Source organism: Ochotona curzoniae, unplaced genomic scaffold (genome assembly GCF_017591425.1).
Source record: "Ochotona curzoniae isolate NIBS_2020 unplaced genomic scaffold, NIBS_Ocur_1.0 scaffold_4683, whole genome shotgun sequence".
Taxonomy (NCBI): Eukaryota; Metazoa; Chordata; class Mammalia; order Lagomorpha; family Ochotonidae; genus Ochotona; species Ochotona curzoniae.
The window spans coordinates 33,021,775-33,034,092 of NW_024467121.1; the positions used below are offsets into that span (position 1 = coordinate 33,021,775).

Sequence of the window (12,318 nt, forward strand, 5' to 3'; positions counted from 1 at the left end):
CCATGGTAGTCGACACCAGGGCTGGTCATTACAGGCTGTGAATGCAAGGCCTGCCTTCTGCAACCACATGCCTTCTCTGCAAGGGAAGCTCACAGGGGAAGTGAAAACTTGGAGGGGAAAAAAAGAAAACAGCAAAGAAGGCAAAATAAATACAAAAAAAAAAGAATAAGACTTTTTAAATGATGTCATGTTACAGGGAGATATCACTGTTCACTTGTGTGTCAGAATATTCAACTGGAGCGTCTCTAAGCCTGACCAATGCGTGATTGAACGTGGTTGGTAGCTGCAGTACCCCTGAGGCGGTGCTGGATTGTCTTCACACTGTGGCTTTTCATGTTACTCTGTTTAACTAAAATTTTTGGATTTCCTTTCCGACTCTGTTCAGCTGAAACCATTGTGAATGTGCTGGATTTCAAGAAGGATGTGGGGCTCTGGCATGGCATCCTAACTGTAAGTGAGGCTCTTCCCTCCACTTGCCTTGCTTTGTCTGCGCATATGTATATGTGAATGAGGTCAGTAACTGAATCCAAACGATGATTTTAAGATATCACAGAAGGGTCTTCTGTGTCTTGTGTTTGGGTTACCTTTCCATACGTTGCTGAGTTGGCTGTGGTGGTCTTGTCTCTTTCTCTTTCATCCTGTCTTTCTGTTTTCCTTCTTCTCTTTCATCAGTCTTATGGATATTGGGAACATCTATTATTCTACAATTCTACAGTGTGAAGAGGAAAGTATTTTACAGATGTTTCTACGAAGATTCAGCATGTATTGTAGAGAAAGATTTGTGTCATTATTGTTCGTGTCCCTTGATAAGTGATGCTCTGTAGGAATTTCTAACAGAGAAGTAACCTTACTCTTTGACGCTTACAAAAGCACATGGAAAATAACAGCAGGGAATCTCCCCTCATCTATCTCACATGCAATCATTTTCACTTACTCATTTCCTTTCCTTTTTTAGTCGTGTTTCTTGCTGAAATTTAAGTTTTCTGAAGTAGAAGATTCTAGTATTTTTACATGGGTGGAAAGTGTATAAATACAGATTTTATTCTTCCTTGGTAATTAGAATTTATATGAGGAAGAGAACGTACAGGTGTCACAGACCAAGTGTTGTCAGCTCCTGACGAGCCCAGCTGGCTTCTTTCTGTGACAGAATATTGTTCATTTCCATCATTTGGATACTATTAAATGATAAAATACATAAACACAGGTACAAACACTGGCACACAAATGGTGTTCTGATGTATTGGAAAGATACAAGCTTGGGGGTCGGAGATATAACCGAGAGTCAGGCAGGAGACATACCCCTGGGTGCAAGAAACATGTTGCCTTGACAGAGTCAATAGAAGCGACAGTCCCATCAGACATGACTGCTGTGAGAATTTTGTGGTCTGCTGTTGAAGAAGCAGCTAGTCCACCTGCTCATTTGATAGGCATGTTTCAGTGACCATGTCCTTACAGGAACAGAAGCCTATGACTGTTATTGTTGTGTTTACTCTCTTTCTTGGAGTGTACTGGTGTATGGTCATCAAGTCATCCCTGATAAACCCGCTCTCCAGAGCTCAGTGGTAGTGTTGCTTCCTCAGCCTCAGTTGATAGTGTGGACACCATCACCCTGCTTGCTCCTGTTGCCCCAGAGGACCACTGGCAATGACCAGCTCTCTTTAGTTTCTCCTGAGGGTCACTCCTAAGCAAGGCCTCAGCCTGAAAGGTGCTGACACCTCCTACCTCACCAAGCACCGCATGAGGAGGAATCTGTGTGCTGCTATGAAAGATGTAGATTGCCTTTGCATTTCCATGGGTCCTTTCCAGATCCAACCAACAGCCTTCCAGAATGCTCTGGGCCCTCTTACCTAGTCTGCACCCACAGTAGTCTACAAGAATCCAGTACTCCCAAACCAAGCAGAAAGAGCCTAATTTACCCGCAGTAGACCCTATGACTGACTTACCTCAATGCAAAGCGGCACGTACCAGGCGATGCCACAGTAGCTGTTAACAAATCCTAACTGCCTGGCAGGGAGTCAGCAAATGTAGTTTGAGAGTGTTACTCCTGTCATACTCCCCATCTCAGATGCCCCCCAGGAAGCCTCTCATGCTTGCTGCTTTTGTCTGCCAAGCCCTGACATACTCCTCCACAGTGAGGGAGAAAGTGTTCCCTTCTCTCTGCAAATCTGCCTCCTTGTTTACCTTTGGTGTATGTCTCTTCATTGATTCCAGAGCGTCATGAATATGATGCATGTAATCAGCATCCCGTACTCGCTGATGAAAGTGAACCCCCTGTCCTGGATCCAGAAGGTCTGCCAATACAAAGGTTGGTCTCCACTGTGACTCATCGGTATTCCCACGACTCCCCTGTCGTGATCGCCTCTCTTTCTGTATCGGACAGTCTGGCAGTGGCACATGTCCGTTTACTTCTGCTTCTTGTTTCAGCAAAAGTGGCTTGTGTGAAATCAAGGGATATGCATTGGGCATTAGTAGCACACCGAGATCAAAGAGACATCAACCTCTCATCTCTCCGAATGTTAATTGTGGCTGATGGAGCAAATCCCTGTAAGTGAAGAGTTTCTGGGCTAACTCAAAACACAGGCAGGCTGTTGGGGTCTGTTCTTTGTGCTTTCAATTTTCGTTTTCTGATCTTTTATCTTAGTTAATAAATTGGTTCAAAGATAACCAGGCAGCATTAATCAGGTTAGGTTATGTAGTGATGTGATGGCATCATAGTTCAGAGCAAGGTTTTTGCAGATACACGACTCTGAGTTAAGAGAAACAGTCTTGTTTCAATAGCGAATCAGGCATTTTTAGTCCTTGTTTCCTCAGCTGCAAAGTTGTACCTCAGTCAGAAAGTTTTACAAGATTAAATGAAATAATTCCTCAATAAATATTGGCTGTTTTATGATCCATGTAATAGTTTTGTTGATCAACAAATTAATTTGTCATTATCAAATCATGCAATAAAAAAAACCCAGATACAGTAAATTAGCACTTTCACAACATGCTATTTATATTCCTTGAGAAATATTTTAGTCAACTCAAAATGATAACTTAGCTAGCTCATTTTTATGACAAAAGTATGTGAAACCAGAACAAATGAATCAAAGCGAATTGAATGAAATTTTCATGTCATGTGTAAGCCTGCAGTGTTAATATTTGTAAATTAAAGCAGCATTTGATTAATTTCCTGGTACCCGATATATCAAAGCAGGTATATAAATAAGAAAATTGGTTTAATGAATGACTCCTTCATTTACGAAATGATTCCATAAGTCAGGAGCTAATACACTATTGTGTATGACCCACAACTCTGCAGGAAAAGGTAAATTTGCGTTTGACACTAGTTTGACTTTCACGTGTTGCTTTGATCCCATCATTCGATTTGCACAGACTAAAGTGTTCTTTGTTTAGTTAAGCTAATGTTTATTTAGCTGTCTTTTAGAACTTGCACACTGCAAATCCTCAAACAGGTCTCAGTCAGCAGCACTCTCTTGGAGAATTGGCTTTTTTTTAGATTATTGAGTCTGTAGGTTCATCATCTTCCATTGTAACATACATACTGAACTGTGGCAGATGACATGTTTTTCCAAGAACCGTGCTCTACTCGTGTCTGAATCCTAACTTCAGGACTATTGTATGCAATGGGATGTGTTTTAATTCATCACAGTGCCGCAAGTGTCTCATTCTTGTCCCTCTTTCTCTCTAGGGTCTATTTCTTCTTGTGATGCATTTCTCAATGTCTTCCAAAGTAAAGGCCTTCGGCAGGAGGTCATCTGTCCTTGTGCCAGCTCACCAGAGGCCCTCACCGTGGCCATCCGAAGGTACTGTGTCATGTCAGTTAAAAAGGACAGTCTAGAGAACTGTCCTCATCACACCACCAACAAAGACCTGGAAATCCTTACAGTTGGGCGCAGTGCGAGAGTAAAAACATGACTCAAACTTTTTTTTTAAAGATTTTATTTTCTGTTTATTGGAAAAGCAGATATACAAAGAAGAGAAGGGACAGAGAGGAAGGTCTTCCATCTGATGGTTCACTCCCCAAGTGGCCACAGTGGCTACAGCTGAGCCAATCCTAAGCCAGGAGCCTGTAGCTTCTGGGTCTCCCATGCACATGCAGGGTCCCAAAGCTTCGGGCTGTCCTCAACTGCTTTCTCAAGCCATAAACAGGGAGCTGAATGGGAAGTGGGACTGCTGAGATTAAAAGTGGTGCCCATATGGGATCCCGGTGCATTCAAGGCAAGGGCTTTAGTCACTAGGCTATCGAGCCAGGCCCTGCCCAACCTTTTAAAGTTGAAATTATCTCCCATATGAAGAACATATTCTTTTGAATAGTCTAGATTCATTAGCAGAAAAATACTAGTCACTCTTTTCAGTTTAAGTGTAATTTCTAAATGTGACTTTGTCTAGTAATATAAGAAATAGGAATATTCTTAGTAGGTTACTCAAATTACAATTTACTGTTGTTTCTCATTTTTTATTTAGGTTTAATTTAGGGCTGAAATAAACTAAGCATTGAAGTGAGATTTTTTTTCCCCAGCCTAGTGTGTGACCTTACCTATGTAGTTTTTATGCGATCTTCAATGTCTGCCTTCTGAAATGCTGTCCATTTAAAGCACTGGTTTCCTAGCTCCTTAGCACTTTGTGGGACAGCAAACCCAGGGCTGTGATATCCAGCTGCCCTACAAACAGGCATCACGTTTCCCAGGATTCTTTTGCAGAGGTCATCATTTTTCCAAGTGTCCTGGTCCAGTGTCCCTCCAGCTTGTCTCAGGGCGGCATAGGGCTTGGAAAGGATGCTGTGATGGGGGTGGGTATAATATTTAATGTCAAAATGAAAAGAGTATCAGTGTACACAGTTAGTATTCCCAGGAACATGTACTAAAAAAGCCTGTTGTGATCATCTGCAGGAGTTTAGAAGCTGGCAGTCAGTTCACAGCACTGTTGTGTGGAAGAAGAGCTTGCATCATCAGGTTATCTGAAGCTTACAACAAGACTTTTCCCCCATATAATTTAGTTCTATGTCTAATTGCACTGTATTTTGTGCAGCACAGATGTACTTGGTTAAAGGGAAGGGTCACTTGGAAAACGCACTATACTAAGTTCTGTGTATTCCTGAAAAATGGGGTCTTACAGAATTATTCATTGGAAGGATTTCCTTAAATAAGGAAGCTGATCTTTTGCATCTTTGTTAACAGAATGTTAATTAGATTGCCCAACCATTAGGCTGAGAAATTGACCATCTTTAATATATCAGAAACCACATTTAATTTGGATTGAATTAGGAATTCAAAGTATCACATCATTTAAAGTAATGATAAAAAATGATACTATTATCCCAGCATTGAAACCTCATTTTTTAAAAGGATCATTCTGTTAACAAACATGTAAGAGTAGACTCTCTGTGAATAATTTTCTGACATCTCTGTTTGACCTTGGAGTTCTAGTATCCAGGATTGTTTTTAGCAGATTTACTATCACAATACTGTTCTTACAAGGTGAGTTTTAGATCGTGCCTAATTTGAGCATCTAGGATTAGATACCAAGAATCTGAAACTACAGGAAACTTGTTAAGGGACCGTGAAAGTCAAAATTTCAGGTTTGAGCCCTGGATCCTGGCAAGGTACTTAGTTTCTTCTACCAAATAAAAGGGCGGGCGGGGCGGGGGGCACATTTAGGAATCTGCAAATTTCTTTCCACCTATAAATGCCTTTAATCCCATAGCTGTGCTCATTAAACCGGTGCCACAAATAACTCACAAAACAATCAAAACCCAAAGTGCTTGTGATTAAATGATTTACTCATTTGCTTTTCCTAAAGGATGTGATCATTGTGCCAGTAAGGGCAGGCAGCAGGTTATGCCACAGTTGATTTTGAAGGGAAAAGGGGACAAGCAGAGGATTTGTAATCTTTTCTTTTGAAACAATTTTTTAAAAAATATTTCAGTTGAATGATGGAGAAAATCAGGTCCAAAAATCAGGCAAATCGAATGGCAGCTATTTATTAAATGTGTCCGTTGTAGCCTGTGAGGTGCTTGCTTTTATGGCTAGTGAGACTCAAGTATAGAGCCAGCACACAAATAAGATTTGCATCGGCATTGTCCGTAATGTAAGTATGCGTGGTCAGAATACATACAAGCATAAATGAACTGAGAATGTTAGTTTCAAAATTTTGTCAAAAGCATAACACTTCCTTTTAGGAATAGGTAGTTGTGTTGAACTACTTCCAGGTTCTCTCGCTCTTGTAGAGGTGGATCTTGCTCTAAGGCAGTGACATCACATTTATTATATTCATCGGAGATGATAAAGTGACACAACAGAAAAATGCTGGTTGGTCATTTGGTCTTGCTTGTGCACAAAGTGGCTTCTGCATGGAGACCTTTTGCATGCATTTGCTTATTTTCCAACTTCTTTTATCCTTGACTGCAACCTGTGGCTACTGTTACAACCCAGGTGTATCATCATATTTGTTTATTTGCCAAATAACCAATGGGAAAATTAAAAACCAGGCATGTATGGTAGACACAAACAATCAGAATGCTTGAAATAATTTTTCCATTTCTGACGCTTCAGAGTGGATAATCATAGACTGATGGGTAGTTGTTCAAGATGTTGAGTCACCACAGGCCTTAGATGTCACACAAGGTCATCACCAAAAACATCCAGATTACTCAGTCACAAACTACACATCTCTGTTTATAATCAAGTATCTTAAATAGAGCTATCCAAGCAGAAAATGGAATGTGTGATGTTATCCCCATGGCTGGATATTTGCCAAATGACTTGATTGGCAAAGTCTTTCCTAGTTCACATACATTCAGCTTGGTTTTTTCTTTTTTGTTTTTTCAGAAGTTAAACTGTCTTTAAAGATAATAGGTTAAGGATGGAAAGTTTGTGAGTGGGAGAATCAAGCGGTGTCTTTCTGCTTTGACGACTTTGGAAAATTTGTAGAAAAAATGAAATTACAAGATGATGGAAATTTTCCATGAATTTTGAATTTCTCATGTATTCCTCAGCTGAGTCTACTACAGACACTTCCTGATCCTCCAGAAATATATGTTGCCTTTGTGTGGGCAACCAACACTCAGCTCTGCTTGTGTTTTACAGGTGAAGCAGAACCTGCTTGGTTCTTGTCTATCACATTCTTAGCTGTGGTGACTGTAGGAATGCTTGGTTAAGAAAAAAACATTTGAGGCCTTCAAAAAGTTCATGGGAAATGTTTGTAAAAGAAGATATGTGGATTTCAAAAATTTCTGCACTTAAACTTTGAGTTCCGTTTTCCGTGAACTTTTCGAAGTTTTTTGTTTGTTTAATCTGGAGCTTAGATCTTCGAGGAGAATTCAGAATATTAAGCACCAGTACCCCCTTCTCCCACAGCTCCTCCTCATGCATGCCCAGATAGCATCCTTCATGGGAAATACCTGCCTTGTGCACTTGGGTTCTGACAAAGGAACCTCAGGTGGGGTGGCCTAGCAGTGATGTATGCCCCTAGAGGGAATATGCCAGAAGCTTTTGTTTCTTGCCTTTTCTCCTACAACTTCCAGCATATCTCTGATTCCACTCATTCAGTAAATAGTTTGTGGTTGTTTGCATGTTTTGTCTGCCTCCTGCTTACCAGGCCTGCTCTGTAGAGACACTGTTAGGAAAGATTATATCAGTAGTCTGTGAAGTACCATAAAAGATCATATTTAGACACCAAATTTTTCCTATTGATTTTTACTGAGTTATAAATAAATAAATAACCAACCATTAAGCCTTAGGTTGGTGAACTACCTGTGTATAAAATTTCCTTGGAACACAGACACACCCATGTGCGGACAAGTCAGCTTTTATCATAGAAAGCCCTGTGGCCCACAAGGCCAAGAATATTTACTTTCTGGTCCTCTGCTGAGAATGTTTGCCTTAATGCTTCCAAACCAAAAAGTGAACTGTCTTAATTTAAAACTTCACATGCTGGTGTCAGGTGCGGAGTATATTGGGAGAAGTTGCTTATTTACCATTGCTCAGAAGGCAGAATGATTTTGTTGTAGGTATCTCTGCCAGTGGGGAAAAAAAATGCCACACTTTGAAGAAATGTGGCAGCAAAATGAGGAAGTTCTCTTTCAAATTTATAGACCCATGGTCTATAATTTTTGCCCCTTCAGTTTGTTTTTCAAATGTTGGTGAAATGTCCTTTCTTTGTTGATTCAATTGAGCATTTTGGTATGTTTCTTCCTAGAGAAATCATATACTTATGTTGACATATCCTGTCTTTATCTTTCTACTCCTTGTTCTCCTCCACCCCCACCCCACCCCATGACTCTGTAGGTGATGCATATTAGCCATTCGCCCAAATTTAGAATATACTAATGAGATGCAAACATGTCTAAGCAGCCTGTAGCCTGTTTATCAGGGGGACTTGTGCATCCACATCTTACCTACCTGGAGTGTAGGCTTAAGTCCACACCTGCTATTCATCCAGGGCCACACTTAATGCCATTTAATGATTGTATCACCACTCTTTTTTTTTTTTTTTTTTGCTCCTGCATAAAATAAGGAAGGACTCAACAAGATACACAGGAGGTGGACTGATTCTAACCCTAACCAAACTGCCTGGTTTGGTCAGATATTGATAATTTGGTGAAAATATTCTGACATAGTTCAAAGATCCATAAGCTGAAATCCGAAGCTTTCTGACCATGGACATGATGGATCCAGTGGAAAACTCCACACCTGACCTCATATGACGGGTTACAGACAGAATAAAGACATATAACATGGCTTATTCAGCCTTCCTAAGAGAAGGCTCTCCCAGGCCCCTTCAACTGTGATATCTTTTATCCAACCAGGCTGTCTTCTTCATATAATCATACCTGCAGAAGATAATTAAATAGCTTCTGTCCAGTCCAGAAGCATCAGCAGCAAGCCTCCCACAATACTTCTCATGGGACCCAGATCTTCAGGTCTTACTACTATGTTATTTGCTTATTCTCAAATGTGTGGCATAATATTGTTGAGAAAAATTTTATAAAGGTCTACCCATATGCAGTGGGTGAGTGATAAAAAAGCAGTGGCATTTATGTTCAGCAGTAACAAAAAAATAAAGCTTTTGGAAAAACTAGATTATAGCAAAAGTGTGAAAACATGATAAAGAAGATGGGAATGACCACTACACAGGATCTGGAGAGCCAGAAAGATAGTGTTGAGGTTCATATTGAAAGTGGATCAGTAGAGGTTAATAAACGAGAGAAACACAATGAAAATATTAATTACCATGTATTGTAAAAAAAAAATGGATTGTACAGAACATATACCCTTCGTGATGCAAAGATCCTGATGAATTTAAAACCGAAATAAATCCTGACTATCTAACAGGATGGTTGCAGGAATTTACCAAAAGATAGAGCATCACATTGATAAAGACGTGTAGTAATAATACCTGCCAATTGCAAAGCAGTGGGGAAATGTGTTAACAAGTTTGTCAGGATTATGTCCGAGTAAGTCCATAATGATGGTGAAGTGTCACTGTGGTGGGAATATGGTCCCAGAAACAGCACCGGCCACAGCTGATGTGATAGCCCTTGCCTGTTATTGAGTATGCCAAGGACAGAGTAGCTTTCAGCCAGCACACGGAAGTATAAACTTGCCGTGATGGACAAAAACCAAGTAGGTTCGACATGGTACGTTATTCTAACAAAAAGGCATGGGTCACCAAGGACATGGTTTCTGATTTGTGTCAATGTTTTGTAGCAGTGGCTCATAGTCATCATGAGGAAACTGGAAGATAAAAATTTTGATTTTTTTTTTAACAATAGCAGTAAGTTTCCTATTGTTAAGTCATTCATCTATGCTGAAAGCAGCCAAAGTGGTTCAGAATGCAGATGTTCACAGTAACAGTCATGATGAAAATGATGTTAACACTGCAGAGAAATGTGCCTCTACACAGCCTGTAGACTGGAAATCATGTTGATGTATACAAGAAGGCTTCTAAGTCAAAATCATTGCTAACGAGGCAGATGACTGGAGGAAACCTGGACTTTGCTCAGCTGCCCAATGAGTCTCCTCCCTTGCCTTTCTCCCAGTTTGGCCAAGATCGTCAGTGACCTCTAGCTCGGGTGGCAGACTTTGTCAGGCTTCCCAGAGCAGGAACTGCATGTTTGTTTTCAACTGTTACATGCAAACTTATGGAAAGGCAGAAATTGGCCCCAGCACTGCCCAGATCATGACAGCAGTGTGGACTTTGTGGCGTGGACATCAGCATCCCCACGGCCCTCAGCACCTGCACGCAGTCTTGGGGCAGTTGTTGCTCTGGGTGAAGCTCCTGCCACGTCACCGAAGCCTGGTGTCAGCTGTCACAGTGTTGTCAAAGATTCTAGTTTTCTGGTTGTCATCATGCTTCAGATTCAAGAACAAGTTGAGGGACAGAAAAGGATAAAAGTTAAAATTTGAATATCCTGAGGTGAAATCAGCAGTAACAATGTGATAAGAAGTCAAAAGTAGTGTTCTACTCAGGTCTTCCTGTTCCATTGCGTTCCGCACACCTTGGTCACTTTTCTGTCTTAGCAAGACAAGTGCTGTCTCTAACATTTATGCATATTTCAGCCTGAATGCTGGTGACTGTATGAAAGAATAATTTTTATAATTAGCTATTATACTTTGATTCTCTAATTGCCCATAGGTGACTTAAGGTGGTGAGTGCTAGTCTTTAATCTAGTGCTAGTCTTTCAGTGGTGAGTGCTAGTCTTTAATCTAGAATCTGTTTCTCTCATTGTCTTTATACTTACATGTCATTTTCAAATAAATGCAAAGACAGCAGCATGCACACTTGCATCTTTATCAACTTAACTCCTCTCGAGGTTGCTTTCTATAACATACAAATAGACAGGAAATGTTCTGCGTATTGGCATCTCACTTGAGTCACTGTGTTCCACAGAAAAAATTGGAACAGCTTCTCATTTTTTCACAATGAGCCAGCTCGTATGAGCACATGCTGTGCTCTGTCTTAAGTGTTTACTTTATTCCTGAGACATACCTGAAGTGAAGTCTTAATGCATAAGAAGTCAGACAGGGTTATTAAGCAAAAGATATAACTTAGATACATTCTGTGAAAATGCTTTAAGTGGGAATCTGAGAAAGCTTCTTTACACATTTTGGTGTGAAGAAGAAGATAGATGCTTTCTTAAATGATATTGTAAAGTCTAATGTGGGAAGTATTATAATTCTCATTTTATTTATAGGTTTATCTATAGGTTTTACAGGGAAAAGAAGGCAAGTTAGATTTTCAGCCTTATTGAAGAGAAAACTCTGTAGGAGATGATTACCCTTCATTTGGAGGCTTTGAGAATTGAATCCTTCATGCTATGAAACATTTGTGTGTTGTGTGTTAATAACCTTCCAGGGACAATTTGTTCTGCTCTGATAATGAAGAAGAGATTGAACTTCTAGTAACCAGCACAGTGCAGCCCATGACTTGCTTGACTTTCAGTCCACTTAATTAAAAAATGATACTGAATTATCTCTGGTATTCAGTGAAGATAATTATTTCAGAAGCGTTTGCTCATTATTTGCAAGCTTTTGACCCTTTCTGGTACATATTTTATTATGTGATTCTCTGTTAAAAAGTGTGAAGCACTGGGTAATCTATACAAAAGCTACTCGGATACTCAGTTGAGCTGTGGGCTTGGGCCACAGCAGCCAATAGGACCATACACAGGCACCTGTGCCTGTAAATCGATCTTCCCAGGCTATTTAGATAGGTCAGGTTCTTTTTGATCACCACGTGCGATGGGGTGAAGACCATGGCCCTGTAATTGTTCAGTACCTTACTGTCACTTCTTTTGGAAACAACACAGAATGCTTCTCTAAAAGCCATCACTAAAACCACCAGCATCCCACCTGATAGATGGGCAAGAGCAAGCAGAAGGACCCAGGGGACGGCAGGCTGAGGCTGGGTAAAGACTAGAATACAGGACCCCAGGGACAATGGCTTTTCTAGCTGTGCTTTTTTTTCTTTTAAGAGATAACAAGCTATGATTTAATCATCCCACCCTAATATTTATCACTTTTGATTAGCTATAGATTCTAGTTTGATTCTTGTTTACATTCTAGTATGTGTGGGTTCTGTGGAAGAGCCTCAACTTACAAGTTAATGCTGTGGAGGTTAAATTTGCTTTTTTTAGATAAATAGCAAAAGTAGCTAAGGAACAAAGTGAGTAACACAGAATATAATGCAAGCTATGTACCACAGGCCCATCACATCTGGGTGATGGTTGAAGGGCAGCAGGGCATTTTCTTTTTTTTTTTTCCTGGTTAAATATTTTTTTCACATTACACATTTTATTATTATTATTATCGGCAT

At 40.2% G+C, this 12,318-nt stretch overlaps 1 protein-coding gene across 1 annotated transcript in view; it reads left to right on the forward strand.

The window, feature by feature from the left end:
* Positions 1–12,318, forward strand: part of DIP2C (disco interacting protein 2 homolog C) — a 377,029-nt gene that overhangs the window by 290,394 nt on the left and 74,317 nt on the right. Inside the window, exons 14-17 of the mRNA XM_040967822.1 lie at positions 386–450; positions 2,212–2,305; positions 2,425–2,544; positions 3,692–3,806. Of these exons, the coding sequence (XP_040823756.1) occupies positions 386–450; positions 2,212–2,305; positions 2,425–2,544; positions 3,692–3,806 (394 nt within the window). The remainder of the gene's footprint in view (positions 1–385; positions 451–2,211; positions 2,306–2,424; positions 2,545–3,691; positions 3,807–12,318) is intronic.